Source organism: Engraulis encrasicolus, chromosome 17 (genome assembly GCF_034702125.1).
Source record: "Engraulis encrasicolus isolate BLACKSEA-1 chromosome 17, IST_EnEncr_1.0, whole genome shotgun sequence".
In the NCBI taxonomy this organism is placed as follows: Eukaryota; Metazoa; Chordata; class Actinopteri; order Clupeiformes; family Engraulidae; genus Engraulis; species Engraulis encrasicolus.
In genome coordinates, this window is record NC_085873.1 from 18266927 (window position 1) to 18287037 (window position 20111).

At 45.1% G+C, this 20111-nt stretch overlaps 1 protein-coding gene across 1 annotated transcript in view; it reads left to right on the top strand.

Annotated features, from left to right (window-relative positions):
- The window catches only part of ccdc6b (coiled-coil domain containing 6b), a 94699-nt gene that overhangs the window by 593 nt on the left and 73995 nt on the right, over window positions 1-20111 (top strand). Inside the window, exon 2 of the mRNA XM_063221919.1 lies at window positions 11413-11562. Coding sequence (XP_063077989.1) covers window positions 11413-11562 — 150 coding nt within the window. The remainder of the gene's footprint in view (window positions 1-11412; window positions 11563-20111) is intronic.

Consider the following 20111-nt stretch of genomic DNA (forward strand, 5'->3'; position numbering starts at 1 on the left):
TGGTGGTAACATGCCTTCTCATGAGTGGTACCATAGTTGTGACAGACCCTCGGTGCAGAACACGAGGGACCTGTATTACAGCCAAGATCTACACGGCCCCACTACAAAAGGCCAATATTTGATGTTTGAATAGCTAATGAGAACCACAAACGTTAGTGGCAAAGTTATCCTTACTGAAGAAGTTAGCACGTCAGAATTCACTCCGTGATGCATTAACGCATTGCATGCATATTACGCGTTGAAGTTATGTGTACGTACATTGCGCAAGAATGGTCTTATCATAATACTGTAAATGTATGTGGTTTCTCTTCTCGTCCTTTATGGTTGTGACTTACAAGTTGTGGTGGGTACTGGTGGCTTTCAATGCATGAATAACACATTGGTCTGTAACAATATGGGGGCAATTAGGGATGGTTGACAGGTATGATGGGGGGTTACGATTCTTGCAATTTGAGGAGAGCTGTAATCAATGTTTGCTGTGTTGTTCAGTATAGTCGCTGGCCACGTTTTAAGCTTATGTTTTCAAGGTCGGTATGCACTATGCAGAGCGCTGACTTTTGGGGTACTGCCTTGCCGCGCAACACGGTTTTGAGAGGACGGCTTGCAAAAGTCCCTCTGGCCAAGTATGTCATCGCATTGATGGGACAATAAACTCGCTCGCGCCGTCAAACTCCCCCGCCAGCGGGATTGAGAGATTTCAAAAAAGTCATGCCGCAGTGTCCTCGCGTACTGTCACATCATTATTAAAGAGTCAGCAAAGCGCCTCATGGGGACAAAGATACGCAACATCATCTTTGTTTGGGGAAATGGTGATATTATGGTCAAAACTTGGGAATGTGCTGCTTTGATTGCCCAAAACATGTCATTCATTCTCCACAACGCGTGAATGGTGCAATATTTGGTGTTAGGCGTAACTGGAGATGTAATGAGAAACCAATGCTGTTGACATTTATGGCAACTTGGATGCAACACACAACACTCAAAACAGAAAGCCTCTCCGTTTTGCCAGTTAATGCGTAGTCGCGCCCATGAGCTGCAAAGTTCCCAGACTGAATAAGTTTGACACAGCATAATTTCTGCCTTGGCATTTTTCTAGTGTGGGTTTTAGCTTCACTTCCTCAATGTTGCACAATGATTGACGACATAGCGTCCTTCCCAGACTGCTGACTGTTATTCATCCTTATGCCTGGAATTCATTTGCCTGTTTTCCACCTCCCTTTGTGTAAGAAGGAGTGACTGAAGTTTGCCAATAGCTGTTGAGGGAAAAGTTATGTTTGTTGAAAATATGGTGTGACTGAAATGTGATTTTGTGTTCTTGCCAAGAGCATATAAGGAAAATGAAACTGTGTACCACCAAGCTGTGTCATGCGTTTTGTTTCCCCTGCACCTTCTCAATGCTTCCCAAGCATGCTCTCTTTCTCGGCTTGCAGGCTGGACTGTCCTTGGCCCAGATTTTACCTAACCTGAAAAAGGAAGGGGGACAAATCTGCTGGCATCAGGGAATAGACTGCAGTGTCATTGGCATGGGCACGTGGATCTGCTTCTGTTTTGGTTTGTTTGTTGTTATCTGGTCAAGAAAGGAGTTAGTTTTGAGGTATGTTGTTGTTTATAACTATTTTCAGATGGGTCAGAAGAAGTGAACTATTGTGCAGTGTCATTGCAGATGGATGGTTCTGTGTGTCTGTGTGTGGATAGTAGAGTAGAGTAGAGTAGAGTACTTTTATTAATACCGAAGGAAATTAAGGTGTCTGCCAGCTTACATAAATACACAAATGCAAAACATACACAAAGACAATAATTAGTATGCTTGCCATGCGGCAAGCATACTATTGTTATTCCCCCGTTTCCCTTTTTTATTATTAGTATGCTTGCAAGCGGCTACTATTGTTATTCCCCCGTTTCCGACGTATTAATTTTCATCTATTTCTACGATCCATTCGTTTTGAAGAACCACTCAATATCAACACCGTTGGTCGGAATTTCAAAAACTTGATATGCCTGGAATCCTTTGGCCAAGCCGAATCCAATACACCCTATGACGTCATTTTCCGCCTGGATAGTTTTCCCGCCATTTTGAATTTTGTAAAAATCAATAAAAATGGCGCCCCGCCCACAATTTTTGGCAGATCGTCCCGAAATTTTACACAAAACATGTTCAGAATATGGTAAATCTACCCTGAAATTTGCAGAACGATTGATTGAACCGTGCATATGGGTCATTCTATGTCAGTTCACACGCCTTCCCCACATGACCCTACGCTGTTGTTGCTTTTTTAGACCAGCAGATGGCAGCAGACAAAACAGACACTGTGATAAGATATAGAGAAAAACATATACTTTGAAGGCCAAGATTAATATGAAAAACTCTGAAAAACAAAGTTTTTCCAAGCTTGAATGTTTGATACAGTGCTACTGTACATGGGGTTAAAAGGGCATTCCTGTCATCAAGTGCCCACATGGTTAATTTGAGGGCTGAAGTAGAGGGTACTGTAAGGTAATTTTGTCCAAAAGCTGTTTTTGAGTCCCTCCTATTCTATCATTTAAAGTCTGAGCGCCCTAATTATTTTGGAATACACTGTACAGTTCCCAAATATGATGGAAAACCAATTATAACTCCCAAAGCATACATAGTTTCCAAGATCTGGAACCCCAAAATGGCAAGACTCTTCATCACGCTTTTCACAAATTCAGTTTTTAAGGCTTAATATAGCCAAAAATAATCAAGGGATGCAATTTGTGAGTACATCATCTGGTAGACAGGGTCATATTGAGGGGCCATGGTGATTTTTAGGCCTGTATCTTCCTTCAAACTAAAACCAGAGGTGTCAAAATCTGCTTGCAAATTTTGTATGCTTGAAAAGTGGGCATGGCACCCCAACTTTGGAGGGTTTCATCTCCGCAACCGTTAGACGAAGGGTGCTAATACTTGGTATTCTTTCAATTGACATCAAAAGGTACCTGCATGTGAGATATCGGGTAAATCGGAGAGGGTCACCTGGGGAGATTCTAGGGAATCATGTGAATTGACATGGAATGACCCATATGCATGAAGGGCAAATCATGCATGAAGGGCAAGGCATGCATGAAGGGCAACGAATGCAAGACGGGCAACGAATGCAAGACGGGCAAGCATACTCCAGCATTTTCTGTCAGGAAATGCAATCTAGTTGAACATTACAGTAAAAGTATAGCATAGTACCACCACACATGATCTCTCTCTATCACATACACACATGCTCTCCTTCTTTCACTCACTCACTCACTCACTCACTCACTCACTCACTCACTCACTCACTCACTCACTCACTCACTCACTCACTCACTCACTCACACACACACCTTCTTAGCTGTCCATCGTGTCCGATGATGACGCTTGTTCCAGGGGGGTGGGAAGGGTGGGGGGGTGTTGGTCAATGTTGTTGTTGTTGTTACCGTTAATGCCACCTCATGTGGCTGTGGAGGCCAATTTTGGAGCCGTACACTCTTCCACAGATGGAGCAGGTATGTCCTGATGATTGGGAGGTGGGGTCTGCCTGCCGGTGTCGTTGGGCACGTCTTGCAGTCCTCTTTTGAATGAAGGTGTCGTTGACTTGCTCAGCTGCTTTGTTGCACATGGCTCTCCAGGTTGGTCTGTTGGATGCTATTGTCTCCAGGTGGTCAGGGTTAATGTTGCAGCGCTTCAACAGTTCTTTGGTAAAGTCCTTGTATCTTCTCTTCTGGCCACCTGCAGCCCGCTTGGAGTTGAGCAACTGTCCATAAAGGACTTGGTGTGGGATGCGATAGTCAGGCATGCGAATAGTGTGGCCAACCCAGCGTAAATGCCTCTTGGCCAGAGCTGCTTCCATGCTGGTGGTGCCGGTGGCAGTCAAAATGTCAGTATGGGGGATGCGGTCCTCCCAGGACAGGTGGAGTATTTTTTGCAGGCATCTAATGTGAAACATCTCTAGGCTCTTTATGTGGCGTCTGTACGGCGTCCATGTTTCAGCCCCATAGAGTAGGGTGGTGACACAGACTGCATTGTAGACAGCTACTTTAGTGCTGATTTTCAGGTTGTTGTTGTCAAATACTCTCTTTCTAAGGCGCCCAAAGGCTGATGAGGCTTTGTTTATACGGTGGTTAATTTCACTGTCAAGGGTAGAATCTGCAGAGAGTGTGGAGCCCAGGTATGTAAAATGCTGAACAAGACTGATTGGATTGCCATTGATGTGGAAGCCAAGATGTGAAGGAGAGCTGGTACAGAGTTGCGCCATGACCTCTGTCTTCTTGGTGTTAACTTGAAGACCGAAGGACTGATACAACGCTGCGATGGTGTCCAGGGCATGCTGCATGGATTCTGGGCTATGTGCCAAGACGGCACAGTCATCTGCATATTGGAGCTCATGGATATGGCAGGTTGATGTTTTTGTCTGAGCTTGGAGCCGCCTGATGTTGAAGAGATTGCCATCAAGGCGGTATTCCAGGTCTATACCATCTTTGTGCTGCAGAGCGCGGTGGAACAGTCGAGTGATTGCTGCGAGGAGGCAATTGAACAGCACTGGTGCCAGGACACAACCTTGCTTCACTCCAACATTGACCTCAAAGGGATCCGACTGATGTCCTCCCATAACAACTCTGGCTTGCATGCCTTCGTGTAGTTGTTGCAGGATAGAGAGGAACTTCGGTGGTACACCAAGTTTGCCAAGTTGTGTCCAGAGCAAGTCGCGGTTAATGGTGTCAAAAGCTTTGCTGAGGTCAATGAAAGCGATGTAGAGGTCTCTGCGCTGCTCTCTGCGCTGCTCTCTGCTTTTCTCGAGTAGTTGTCGTAGAGCAAAGATCATGTCGGTTGTGGATCTGCACTTACGGAAGCCACACTGTGTTTCAGGCAGAGTAAGTTCTAAGATGTATGCAACCAGTCGGGAAAGCATAATCTTTGCAAGGACTTTGCCTGCTGTGGAGAGGAGAGAAATTCCTCGACTGTTGCCACAGTCTGCTCTGTCCCCTTTCTGCTTATAGAGAACGACGATGTTGGCATCCTTCCAGTCCTGGGGTACGCTCTCAGACTGCCAGATCTTGGTGATCAAGAGGTGTAAGCGGCGTGTGAGGAGATAGCCCCCTTGTTTGAGCACCTCCGCAGGGATGCCATCGGGTCCTGGGCTTTTGTTATTTTTCAAACTCCTGATTGCCTTGGATGTTTCTTTGAAGTCAGGAGGGCTGTTCAAATGTCGCATCTGAGGCATAGCTGGCGCCTTTTCAAGGATGTTGGGGTCTGCAGGGTTGCTGTGATTGAGGAGACCTTTAAAATGTTCAGCCCAACGCTCGAGGATCTCTTGGCGGTCCTTCAGGAGGTTGTCTTCAGCAGCAGATCTAACAGGAGTAAGGGTTTGCTTCCTTGGTCCATAGAGGGCTTTGATTGCATCATAGAAGCCATGCGTGTCACTGCAGTCAGCAAGGTGTTGGATTTCTTTTGCTTTCTCCAGCCACCAGGTGTCCTCCATGGTCCTTAGTGACAGCTGTGCCTGGGCTCTAGCCTTGGTGTAGTTGGCTTTTAGCATGGATGACTGTGGGTTGGAGAGCAGGGCTTTGTGGGCCTGTTGTTTTTCTTGCAGAGTCACATGGATGTGGGAAGAGTTGTTGTCAAACCAGTCCTGATGTTTCCTGACTTTGGTGCCAAGGGCTGTTGAGGCGGCAGAGTGGATGGCGGCAGATAGAACTGGCCAGTCTTTGGCATCAGGCTTTCCTCTGGGACAGAAGAGAGGTTGTATGCAAGGTGGCGACGGAGGTCATTAATGGTGTCTCGGTTGGAGAGAGCGGTGGTGTTTAGTCTTCTAGTCTTTGGGGCCATCTTGGAACAGCAAGGTGGGATGACTAGGCGTAGTTTGGATCTAACCATGCGGTGGTCAGTCCAGCACTCTGCTCCCCGCATAGCTCTAGTGATCATCACATCCTGTCTGTCCTTTTGGCGAACTATGATGTAGTCCAAAAGGTGCCAGTGTTTGGATCTGGGATGTTGCCAGGTAGTTTTGAGGTGCTTTTTCATCTGGAAGGTGGTATTGGTAATAAGCATCTCGTGCTCTGCACAGAGGGATAGTAGACGGTGCCCATTGTTGTTAATTTTCCCAACTCCATGTTGACCAATGATCTTCTTCCAGATGAGATGCTCGTTGCCCACTCGTGCATTAAAGTCACCCATAAGAAGGAGTTTGTCTGTGGCTGAGACTTTCTGGATGACTTCGTCAAGACGATGGTAGAAATCTTCTTTTGTGTGGTCATCTGCATCCAGGGTTGGTGCATAAGCACTAATGAGTGTGGCAAAGCGCTTCTTGGCAAGAGGAATGCGCCATGTCATCAGGCGCTCACTGATGCCTACAGGGGATTCTGGGATTTGCTGTAGCAGTTTGGTTTTCACAGCAAAACCCACACCGTGGTTACGACGCATGCCTTCGGGGACCCCTTTCCAGAAGAAGGTGTAGCCTGCACCCACTTCGGTCAGGGAATCCTCGCCATGTAATCTTGTCACACACACACACACACACACACACACACACACACACACACACACACACACACACACACACACACACACACACACACAAGGTCCTGGTAGGGTATCATATTGCATACATTCACACTCACAAAAAGTCAAAAGAAACATGTTCATCAAACATAAAAGAGCCAAAGTAGTTATAATTATTGTCCATGCTAGAAGTCCCTCAGGTCAAGTGTGTGTGGGTGTTTAATTCATGGTGTCGTTTATTTTACCTGTTGAAGAAATGGTATTAGGCCTATGTTTGAATGTAGCTAGGTGGTGACCACTTTCAGGTGGCCCACGAAATGAGTCAGTTGGCCTCTCTGACATGGTGAGACAGTGGGTGTGTCTTTGGGAGAAGAGTGTTTTGAACAGCATAGAGTGGCCTTAACCCTTGTGTTGTGTTCAAAAGCTGCATACACCTGTGGTGTTCGGGTCATTTTTGACCCGTGGTAGCAAAACTCAGCCATTAAATGCCTAAAAACACTAGTTCTCATCAAATATTGTTTTTCATCTCATAGCTAACTTGGTATGTATTCATATCCATGGAAAAACTTTTTTTTTTGACTTTACAGGTGTGTTATCTTACATTATGCAAATCGTTTTTGATGACCAAAAGTATCAAAATCAAAATCTGTATAAATTCACTATTAGTGATTATTAGTGATTATGTTGTCCATGTATTACAGCTGATATGGGAGTACAACAATACCCACATTTATTTTATTAGTTTTTCTCTAATATTAGAAAATATAATCAAAAGTGACATTTATGGTGTTCGGGTCCAAACAAAAAGAGATTTATAGCAGGATAAAGACCAAATGTCAACTAAATTAGTTTTTCAGTGCATAAAATGAATGTTTAAATATGTTGACTCTTTTTCAATATTAAAATGATTTTAGTGTGGTAAATATACAAAATAGCAATTCTGTCAGTCACAGCTATTCCACCAATCTAATGCAAAGATATAGGAAATGAACACCTCAATGAACATGAAAAAAGTCACACTATTCATATGAATCCACTATGGGGACCATTGGAACATGGACCATTATCTCATTGCCACATCAACTTTATGGAAAGTGTAAGACCAGTTCTACATGTTTGGGTGCCATTATGGATTTTTGATACGTTTTTTGGACAAAATAATGTGGAAAAATGTATTCTGCAAAAAATTGTGCAAAAATGCTTGTGATATAATGCAGAAATGGATTCCCTGACTATGAAAACATATGAGTAGACACCAGAACTACGTCTGTACTCCTTTCACAGCCGGAGATATGACACATTGTAGTATATGGGACTGTCTGGCGGCCATCTTGGATTTGTAATATGAAAAGGCTGGCAACATTTTTTTAAGGCAAGAAATATATTTTCCTCACCATGAATCACCAAACTGAGGACAAAGGGCAACCAACAGCTTTTCAGAAATGCATACAACAACCAAAAATCTATACCGGGTCAATTTTGACCCGAACACCACAGATGTAACTTTTTTTCTTTTAGACCTTTAAAATTTACTAAAATGATAAAACATATCTGTGTTGAAATGATTGTGACTGAGGATTAGATGAAGCCTCATTCCAGGACAATAAAGGAAAGTGTTTTTTTAACACTTAAACTTGAAAACGGGTCAAAAATGACACGAACACAACATAAGGGTTAAGTGAATACCTGGCCGCTCAGTCAGTCGGTCTACCCAGGCACTCGACAGAATGGAGCGTGCGCTGACCTCTTATAAATATTTGACCAGCCTGCCCGCATATCACCTCCATCTTCACCTCCTCTCTGGTACAGAGAGATGGATAGAGAAAGGCAAGAGACTCAGAGACAAAGAGATACTGACATGAACTGAAAAAGCAAGGCTGCTCGTCTGATATTACTGGCTACCCATCATCAAGGCTTGAGTCATGTACAGAACAGAAATGGGTAATTAACACTTTATTTTAGGGATACATCTATTAGAATTTAGCACTAATACATACAATGTGCCTGTATAAGTAACTTATAAGGCATGTACAAAGCAAAATCAAACATTTTTTTAGGCATGTATTCGCAAATGTCTTATTCATGCACAATAAGGGATTTATTACCAATTTAACCTTAGTAAGGACCTAGTAGGCCTTAGCGTTTGCTTAGTACATGCCTTACAAGTTACTTATGCAGGCATTAACATTGTATGTATTAGTGCTAATAGATGTATCCCTAAAATAAAATGTTACCCAGAAAGGGTCAAAGAAGTTGTAAATAATTGATTTTTAATTCTTTCTAAAGGAAGTCTGGCATCATTCTGAACTGCAGTCTGCAGGTGTTTTTCATTTTTTCCAAGCGGATGTGTACCCATCATAATGCCATATTAACCTATGATAAATTGGCCTGACAGGCCAGGCCATTCATTTTGAATTACTTCGTAATCCACAAATGGTCTGATTACGCTTTTCTGGAGAGGGTTGTCAGTTGGTCATCAGATAACTGCTGTTACCGGCCAATAAGCGAACACACTTGGGAGCATAATAACATATATCATGAATGTCAACTGTCAGTGATTGGTCAATGCTCATTTCAAAAAAGAGCTGATCTCACTCCTCCCGCCCAAGTGCTCCAGAGTCCAGGGCACCGAGGACCCAGACCTAAAATGAATTACAAAGTAATTAATGTGGTCTGGTAAAACCAGGCTAAGTAATGATAAGTCATGTGGTTTTCAGAAATTGACTGATGATGTGCCAGATTGTCAAAAATCATCAGTCTTGGAGAAAACATAGTTATTCTACAGGTGTAACAGAAATGATAGGAGGATGAATGGTCCAAAGAATGGCTTCATGCAGTGAAATGTCGGATACAAGACATTGCGTAAGTCTTCATTCATAGAGCGTTCAAAATACTCCCATAAAGTTAAGGTTTGAAGCAAAGGCTGCACGTCCTGCATCTAGGATCTGTGTGCTGATAAGGTCGGGCGGTCCTGTGTTGTTCAGGGTTTCTAGGTTTGCCTAAGGCGTGTACCAGCCAAGGTCCATGTTGTTCGCGAGGTCCCTTCCAGGGCAAACAAGTCAAGTCGGCTTTATTGTCAACAGAGCCTAATTCTGTTTTCAACAGCTAATCTTGACATACAATTTTTATTTATATTAATGTTTTCACATTTTTGTATGTGGGTGGTTGACGTTTAAGGCCGTAACACACTTAAAGGAGGAAACATATTCCAATTCCTGAAAAAATGGGTGGAAAAATTGGAAAAAAAGAAAAAAATGGGGATGTCAGTGGTCCGTGGAATTTCGCCTAATTTTTGCTATTTTTGGGAAAATGTGTCCTGCGGTGTGACATCATTGGTGTGACATTTCTGTAAGGTACAATAAAATGATAAATATTCTGCACAAACATACCCCCAATGCCTTTTCTGCTATTGTTCCTTTAACCCCCACCCCACACACACAATACTACCCACCCGCACCCCCACCCCCACCCCCACACACCTATGCATTGTACAGGCAGATTACTGTGATTTCACTGCATGGTTTCACTGTATTACTTGTAATAATTGTGTGAATGTGACAAATAAATCTCCTGGTATCCTTATATCCTTGCATGATGCATGAAAAATAAGTAAGGATTGAGTAACACAATGCCTAAGCATGTCACACCACAGGAAATTCACTGCATTGTGGCCATTTTAATCTTTTTGTATTTGTGACTGACCTCCGAGCTCATGCTAACTAGATAATGATATTGTTAATATGCGTTTTCACTCTTGCAAAACTTTTTTTCCTTGCATAAGAGCAGTCACACCACGGGACACCATAAATGAACCTAAGCATTGTGTGACAGAAACATTGCAATATGTAGACATATTAAGAGGTTAATAGTCACCTTAAACTTCCACACCACTCTCCAATAACTGAGGTATAACTGGTTAGGAGCCTGTCTTTAAGACCCTTATAGTTGGCCTTGCAGCTGCCCGTCCACAAACCTGACTTACATGTCACCCCGCAGGACGCAGTTTGTGTTACGAAATTGAACTTGTAGTGAATATTACTGTATTGAGTTTTTTTTCACATTCATATTTTTTAATATAAGGTTAATATTTATGTAATCATGCCAAATGCTTTATAAATGATTCAAAATGTTGTTGGTTTATTTTATATATATTCCAGGTTGTAGTAATGTTACAGTCACACCACAGGACATTTGACATATAAACCTTTCCTTAAATCTTAACAAAAATGTTTCTTCTCATCTAAGATTAATATGAAACATGATGTACCTCATCTTCTTTCATTTACATTTGTTTTCAAGAGGAAAAATATCAATTTTGTAGGTTTTTAACTAATGATACGTAAAAACAGGGCGTCATGTCAACTACCCATGTATCTATGTATGAATTTTTGTAAGGTGACTGACAACCGTGGTGTTGTGAAGGGCTCCATGCCATGAATACAATGTAATGTGTTGAAGAACCAGGGGAGTTTGCGCTACCCAATTTATATCAGTCAGTGTGGCGGGCGGCGAGGGATAGTCAGAAGTAGGGGAGTTTACCCAGGCGGAGATTGTCTATGGATTTCAGATGAGCAGGAAGTCCGTCCTGTCCTGTCCTGTCACCCATCTGCCACCAGCGCCTCTTGCTGTTCTGCTGGCACAATAGACGTCTCTGTCTGCCCCCTTCATGTGTGTGTGTGTGAGAGGCAAACAACGGCAGACAGAATTTGTGTGCGTGTGTTGTGTTCGAGTACACGCAAGATAGAGACAAAGAGGGAGACCGACTCAGTTTGTAAGCAGCTGTTTTGTGTGTGTGTACGTGCCGTGCGTGCAGGCGCGTGTACAAGAAAAAGATGTCAAGATCCACACTGTGTTGTGTGAAAGCATTTTTCTGTAGGTGTGTGTCTTCATTATTGTGTGCCTCTGTTGTTCTTTCTTAGCAAGCACGCGCGGAGCAGGAGGAGGAGTTTATCAGCAACACGCTCTTCAAAAAGATCCAGGCCCTGCAGAAGGAGAAGGAGACGCTTGCCGTCAACTATGAAAAGGAGGAGGAGTTCCTCACCAATGAGCTCTCCAGGAAACTCATGCAGGTAAGGGAATAAATCACACCAACATGGCATCATCCGAAGCGTTAACATAATATGCCGACTTGAGCCGTCTATCACGTGTGTGCACTACGACTTAGCATGTTAACTCGTGCTTTACAACACCTTGTTACAGATTAGGGTTAGGTGTGATTTTGGTCTGGGCACAATTTTGCCATTTTCCTTGTCTTGTTTTATAGGGCTGTAACAATCTTGTATCTAACCGAGAAATCGTGATACATAGTCACGATACTGTATCGCGATGCAAGAAGGCATTGTCGTGATATGCTTTTTCAAAATTCTACACCACATTCCACATTATTACGCAAATGACATTATTTGCTGTTTGCCCAAATAATCAATATAAATGACAGTCGTCATAATTTTCAAGCCATCAGCCATAAGAGTACAATTAAAACGTTTTTGAATGAACCCTCCAATGATGGCGGTATTTTTTAAAGTAATGAAAAACTTAAAATGCTCAAAATGCTCTGTTCCAAATTATTGCGCAAAACAGTTTTGTAGTGTTGTAATCCAAATTTCTTTCTTTTTTTTCCATTTACATCAAAACAGTTGGAATTTGGTACCTTCTAAATTACATTTCAATGTTCAATACTTGGTCATAAGCTCTTTGCCTTAGTAACTGGAATGCTGCGTTTAACATTGAAGTCAATGGCAGGGCATTGCATGGGAGTTATGGAAGCCCAGATATCCTTGATGCTTTGCTTTCAGCTGTTTTTGTTTGTTTTTGTTTGGTGACCCACATTTCACTCTTCAATATACCTGTAGCTTTCCATGCCACGTTTAGGTGCTTTGGTGGTATCGACATTCTAACTCACCAGACATAACATCCCATTCATTTTCAATGAGGTTTTATGTCTGGTGAGTTAGAATGTCGATACCACCAAAGCACCTAAACCACCAAAGCACTTATCCAAACCACACAAAGCCCAATAGATCTGACCGTGCAGGTCTGCATCACTTGCAGGATCAGCAAACTGTCCATGACATTCAGTGAGTGCATTCAGGTGAGTTGCAAAGACACCCAACACTGGCCCATACACCCCACAGACACTTGCTTTTCAAAGCCCAGTGTGTGACTTTGTAGGGTCTTCACGACTTGAGTGTCCTTGAAATAAATGCACACAAATCAGTTCGCAAGCCCAGTATGCTGCTTTCTCTCCAGCATATCGGTGTCACAATGTGACTTTGCAGAGTACTGGTTAACCAACAGGTTTTACCACACTGGCTTAACCAACCACCGCATTGTTTTTGCTTTGTTTTACATTATGTCCACCAGAGAAGCTTTTTTTGGTTTGTTGTTTTGCTGGCATTTAAGTGTAGCTCAAGTCAGTCTTTTTTTATCTCAAGTTCTGAGCTAAATTTCAATGGGCTGGAAACCATATGTGTTGAACTACCTCTAGGTCCATAGTAGTAGAAGGGGTGGGTATTGTGGGTTCACGATTCAATGCACATCACCATGCACATGCCAGGATGCGATTCTATCACGATGCATTGCTATTCATGTACTACCGTGATGCATTTTGATATTTATGTCGGTAAAAAAGATGTAAAAACGCATCTTATGTAGTAGTCATGTCAATTTATTTTATTTAAGCATTTTAGCCCATTACCAAATTCAATCTTTTTATTATTAAATCATTGATTATAGGACTACACAATTAATCGAAAATACAGTGGAATCCACTTGTAGTGGTCAGTTACGGATATAGTAATCAACCGCTTATGTAGATCAAAAAGCTTGGGACAGAATCATTTCTATACAAATGCTGTTTAAATAATTTGTTTACAGTGATCAAGAAATCCGCTTATAACGTTCAATTTTGGTCATGTTATGAATGTAAACATGAATGAAAAACGTTGTGTAGGCCTAGCTATTTCATTTTTTACGACGTCCGCTGCTGGGTTGCGCTCTCCCGACAGCACCCCAGTGAACTACAAGCATGGCTCGACTAGTTAGTGGGGACGCAAGCGGTTTGGAACCTCTCTGGTGAGGAGGCTGTGCACATGCTTTTGTCTCGCTAGCCAACGTAGCCCAACGAGTTAACAACGGGCAGCAAGCACGTGAATCATGGCTCTCATTTTCTTTGAATGAAAAACGTAGGCTCCTCGAGACGTATGAAAAATTACCAAAAACAAGCCAACGAGATGTTTCGGCGAGGCTTGGCATTCCTCAGGCTGCCTTGTGCGTAAACTGCTCCAGCTTTACAGGCAGCTGTGTCTCCCCCCCGAGTCCCTCCCACTCCCCCTCGCCCTTCTCATCTCTCCTACGCCAGCAAGCCCACCGCGACTTGACCCAATTCCTACCAGTTTTTTGCCTGGCTTTTTAAACTGTCAATACATTTCACGTTGTATGCTACTAATGTACAGCAGGCTGTGCAACAGTGTGTTATTTATCGGTGTAGCAATTTTAAGATGCCCAGTCTAGCGGCGGTTTGCATGCATATAACCTGAATCACACTATGCAGAAACTCGGGAACTTTACAAACTTATTTGACATCAGATGACGACCCGTGTGTGTTCTATGCTTTGCAATGCATTTCAGCCTCGTCTTTCCTCGCGCTCATTTTTGGCAGACAAAAAAAAGTGAAATAATACAAATTTCGGTTTTAGTGATAAACCGCTTATAGTGTTCAAGTTGGCTCTGGACAAACGTGATCACTATACGCGGATTACACTGTAATCGAAAATCGTGATAAAATCGTGAAATAGAAGTCGTGATTTCAGTCGTGATTTCAGTCGTGATTTCAATCGTGATTTAATCGTGGCAATAGTGACCCACTTTTGAGCACATCCTTGAAGCCTTGAAGCCTTGAAGTTTCATGCTATTGCCTTCACATAATTATTACAATTCATTTTATTTTGCTCATCCTGTATATAATTCATTCTTGGTTACATTTCATTTTGATATAATTTAAAAGAAAATTCTGCAAAAAAGCAGTAATCGTGATTAATAATCGTGATTATGATTTTTACCCAAATAATCGTGATTATGATTTTTCCCATAATCGTGCAGCCCTAATTGATTATCATGACTCGATGCAGTATGTTGTGAAAATAAGGATCACAATACATTGTCATGAATCGATATTGTGGAATTAAGTATCACAAAGCCTTGTCATGACTATTTCTATGCACACCATAGTCCATAGTACTCAGTCTTGGACTCTGCAGCACAGTATGTGTACAGTATAGGACCTTACCCATTAGGGTCCGCGGAACTGTTTTAACACAATTAGGCTTCATAAATATTCATGAAAGTTGAGGAGGGGTCGATGGTGCTGTCTGGCACGCATTTCCATACAACAGGGACTAGAACTGGGCCGTAGGTATGATCAGCTGCTGCAAGTAGCCGCGACAACACCGTGCTTTTACGCCATGGTGAATAGCAGAAGCGAAAGAGTCCTAATCTAAACGATAACAGTTATATTCATTACTCACTTGGCAAGTCGTCTTGTGAATATTGAATATAGGCCTAGTAGTAATACAGTAATAGTGAATATTGAAGTTGGACTGTAGATTTTAGCCGTAGTATAGCCTTTCCTCTGCCTGACTGAAGTGCATATTCGCAAACCAGGACGCATGTAAATGAACATTAGTCCCGTCGTCGAAAAAGTAGGCTATTGGATATTGGGGTTGGACTGTAGAGCGTAGGTTTTAACCGTGGTATTTGGAGCCAATTCCCTCCGTAAAGTGCATTCGCAAACCAGGAAGCAATTAAATGAACATGAGTCCCGTCGTCGAAAAAGTAGGCTAGTTTCTGGGGATGTTTATCATAATTTCTCAGCGTGCTTCATCTAAGGCCCGTGAAATCTTATGAAATTAACGCTCCTCTTGCCTGCATGCAGGCGCACGCCATGGTAAATAGCGCAACACAGGCAAAGGAGTCCTCATCAAAATGATAACAGTTACTCATTACTATAGTCTTGTGAATTGTAGGCAATTGGATTTTGAGGTTGACTGTAGAGCGTAGGTTTTAGCCGTGGTATTTGGAGACAATTCCCTCCGTAAAGTGCATTCGCAAACCAGGAAGCAATTAAATGAACATTAGTCCCGTCGTCGAAAGAGTAGGCTACTTTCTGGGGATGTTTATCATGATTTCTCAGCGTGCTTCATCTAAGGCCCCGTGAAATCTAATGAAAGTAACGCCCCTCTTATGAAAAGATGTGCAATGAAAAGGAAAAGGCTATTTTAGTGTGCTCTATGACTTTTTTGCATGGCCTGTGTTCTGTATTTCCCCCGTAAAAACAGCTTCCTCACGAGGAGGAGGCTTGGAACTTCCCACATGGAAATAATGTGATTTTAAAATAATAATAATAATAATAATATATTTTAATCGGTCAATACACGAATGCTGTCAGCGCAAAGAACAATTCCTTGGCAACTGGCCAAGGACTGGAATTACTTTAAAGAACATGATAATTGCTTGACCAATTTTCTATGTTTAGTCATCTGTAAAAACTGCGGACAGAAAAGCGATTGATTTTTAAAGTGCGTGGGTGGGTATAGGTGTTTGCACATTCTGGTAAATCCTAACACAGGCAACATGTACCCGATGTTGTCCCACTGTTCACCTGCCTGGGCCTGATTAGGTGCGGCTGCAGCAGGCCCTTGGTCATCGCGGTCACCCTGAGGGAAGGATGATTGGCATACACACAGGTTATTTCTATGGGCTGTACGAACAGGACCTTCCTCACCTTCTGGTCTTATTAAGTAGACAGGGTGCCCAGGCCGCAGACGCGAAACCACCATGTATGGAGTTCGTTGCCATCGTGGAGCGAGCTTTCCAAATGCTCGGCGACGGAAGTGGCGGAGGAGAACTCGCTCGCCCACCTGTAGTTCGGTGGCATGGGCCCGTCGGTCCCGGCGGCTTTTGTCCCCCTGCTGCCTCTGCTGGGTGTGCTGCTGGACAGCCTGCCAGGTCTGGCATAGCACTTGGTGATGGGAGCGCACCCAGCCGTTGAGCGTGTGTTGGTCAGTGGGTGGCCCAGCTTCATGTATCCAGTCGATGGGGAGTCGGGCATGCCTGCCGAAGACTACGTAGTAGGGTGTTAAGCCAGTGGTGCTGTGGGGCGTATTATTGTAGGCTTGTATTAGGGAAGGTAACCTACTTGGCCAATGCATATGGGTCTCTTCTGGCAACCTTCCCAGGAGTTTAAGAAGGGTCTGATTAAAACGCTCACAGGCGCCATTACCTTGCGGGTGGTATGCAGTTGTTCTCTTCTTCCGGCAGCCGTAGAGGGAGCAGAGCTGTTGGAAGAGTTCAGACTCAAAGGCAGCACCTCGGTCGGACAAGATGTGTTCTGGGCTCCCATAGACCTGGAACAGGCTCTCCCATACTGCCTTTGCAGTGGTTGCGGCTGTTTGGTCCTTGGTGGGGACTACGATGGCAAACTTTGAGAACAGGTCCGTCATTACTAGCAAATATGGGTAAGTATCTCCTGGGCGGCCCAGCGACAGGAAGTCAATGCCAATCATCTGAAAAGGGTAGGAGGTCTCGATTGGCACCAAAGGTGCCCTCGCTTCAGGCCCCGCTTTGTACAAGATACAGTGTGGGCAGCCATCTGCCCAAGCAGCTGAGTCACGTCTCATCCCTGGCCAGAAGTAGCGCCTCTGAAGGATGGTAAAGGTCCTTTCCTCACTTGGGTGCCCCCCTCTCTCATGGTACTCTTGCCACAAAGCCTTGGCAGAAGTCTTTGGGACAAAAATCTGGCTACAGGGCTCAACATCTAGCCCAGTCCGATCTTCCCTCCGTAGGACCATCTGGGTCAGGGAAATCTTGTCCCAGTCCTTCAAGAGCTGCTGGAGGTCCGAGCTAGTTTGGGCCAATACCGCACCAAGGCCATTCAGGCTGGCGTCAGTATACAGCCGGAAAGGCAACTAGAAGTCAGCATATGCCAAGATAGGTGGGGATATCAAAGCAGCCTTCAGTGTCTGGAAAGCTTGTTCACATGCTGGGGTCCATTGGATGGGCGCGGTCTTGGAAGCTGTTGCCGTACCCTGGAGGAGACCATGGAGTGGTGCAGCAATCTTTGCGAAGCCCGGGATGTAGCAACGATAGTATCCTACCAGGCCCAGAAATGACCTAACCTGGCGGACATTCTGCGGCGCTATCCAAGTCTGGATAACTGCGATCTTCCCAGGGTCTGTGGCCACTCCCTCCGAGCTCACGACATGGCCCAGGTAGGAGACTTGGCTCTGGAACAGCTTGTATTTCCGGGGTTGCAACTTCAGCCCATGACTATGCAGCCGCTGGAAGACTTGGTCCAGGTCCTGGAGGTGTTGGTCGAAACTGGATGAGTATACCACGACATCATCAAGGTATATTAATAAGGACTCGTTCAGGAATTCTCCTAGGCAGCGCTGCATAAGCCTTTGGAGAGTTGCAGATGTATTGCAGAGGCCGAATGGCATGCGCTCAAATTCATACAGTCCCATAGGAGTTGCGAATGCAGTCTTCTCCCGGTCGCGCTCCACCTCCACCTGCCAGTAGCCACTGGCCAGATCCAGGGTAGAGTACCACTGGGCACCCTTCAGGCTGGTCCGTGATTCCTCGATGAAGGGGAGGGGATATACATCCTTGTGGCTGACTGCCTTGAGCTTCCGGTAATCTGCACAAAAGCGCCACGACCCGTCCTTCTTCTTGACCAGCACAATCGGCGCTGCCCATGGGCTGGAACTCTCCCTGATGACCCCGCCTTCCAGCATGTTCTTCAGCAGGCTCTTGAGTTCTGGATTCAGTGTCTGTGGCACAGGTTGGTAGCGTTCACGACTCGGGGGCGCCGTACCCGTGGGGATCTGATGTTTCACTGCGCTGGTCCGCCCGAAATCTTCATCATGCTGGGCAAAAATGCCCTCCCATTTGTGCAGGAGTTGGTGTAGCCGCTGGCGTTGGTCTGGGGTCAGAACCATCCCCTGATCTTCCATGAGTGAGGTTATGGCTGAGGGGCTGGCCTGGACGGTTTCGACACCCACTTCCACTACGCTAGGGCTGCCAGGGGTCCTGCGATATCCTCTGGCCCTACTGGGGTAGCTGTAGCGAGCGGCCGGCGCTGGGGGACCTCCACGGGGAATGGATACTGGTACCCGTCCGTCTTGCACTTCGGCCAGGGTGTGGGCTGCTCTCCAGCTGAACTCCTCCTCTGCCAGTGGCTCGATTAGCATGGCGCAGTTAGACACCACAACATCATCTCTGCCTGTGGGGGGATAATAACAGAGGGTTGTCTGGTTAGTTTCACTACCCCACTGTCTAAGGATTTTGACGCCCTCTGTTGTACTTGTCTACATACCGCAAAGGCCTTCTCCCAGAGGCTACCTGCTACAGGGTCAACCGAAGCACGGAAAGCAACAACCCCCGGGGGGAACCCCTCCATCAGCTCCTTCCAGCATTCGGTTATCACATTCATGCCCAATACTGCCCGGTCACTGCCCAAACACTCATCATTCACAATTGTTGCACCTTTATTTGGAATATGTACTCCTCCTACCTTAAAATCCAAGATGGCATAGCCGATGTAGGGGATCTGGAGTCCATTGGCGGCCTTCAGAGTCAGCCAGCTGGGTTTGTCGATGGTATTGACAGCCAGGTCTTTAGGTCTATTCTTGAACAGGCTCTCGCAGAAGAGTGTTACTTGGGAGCCTGTATCTAAGAGACATTGGATAGTCTTGCCATGGACTTCCACCTCCACTCCTGGGCATCTACCGACTAGATTGGGCTTGGACACTGTGTCACCGTCAGACTCCTTCACCCCCGTCACGCCTTCCCCCGTGACAGGGGTTACTAAAAACCCTGGCGTTGGCGGCGTTTGGGGCAGTGACGTTGCACGTGGCCGGCCTCTCCACAGTCCAAGCATATTGGACGGCCTTGGGCATTCGGCCTAGCTGAGGGGCCTGGACGGCTTTGGGCATCCCGTTGGTACAGCCTAGCTGATGGGCCTGGATGGCCATGGGCATCCCATTGGTGTGGCCTTGCTGGCGGGCCTGCTCGGCCACCTGGTGCAGCTGGGGAATTGTGCTGCATCCCGGGCACAGCAGGTGGAGTGGTTGGTGGCGCACTGTGGTGTGGTTGAGCCCGCAGTTCCTCCACTATCTGGGCGCTCATGGTCTTCAACTGTGTTGCTAGCTCGTCTCGAAGTTCAGTCTTCAGGCTTTCCCTCAGTTCTTCCAGGTCAGATTGGGGGTGGTGCTACAAACTTGCTGCTCACCGCCTGGACTTGGGCTTCTGTCAAACCGACATCCAGCTCTGTCTCCAGTGCTCGGGCCTCCTTTAAAGCCACCTTCAAAGTGAGGGTTTTCTCGTCGTAGCAGCCACTGTAGTTCTTGCCGGATAGGTCAATCCTGCAGGCCTAGCACAAATTGGTCAAGATTCAAGATTCTTTTTAATAGTCCCGAAGGAAATTTGTCTTGGACATACATAGGTCGCGTAGTAGTGAGTCTTCATCTCTGCCAGCCTCTTGGTCTGTAGCGTGCCACCGGGCATGTCTCTCTCGTAGTCGTAGGCCAAATGCACTGGCCGTTTCCTCTTCCTTTTGTCT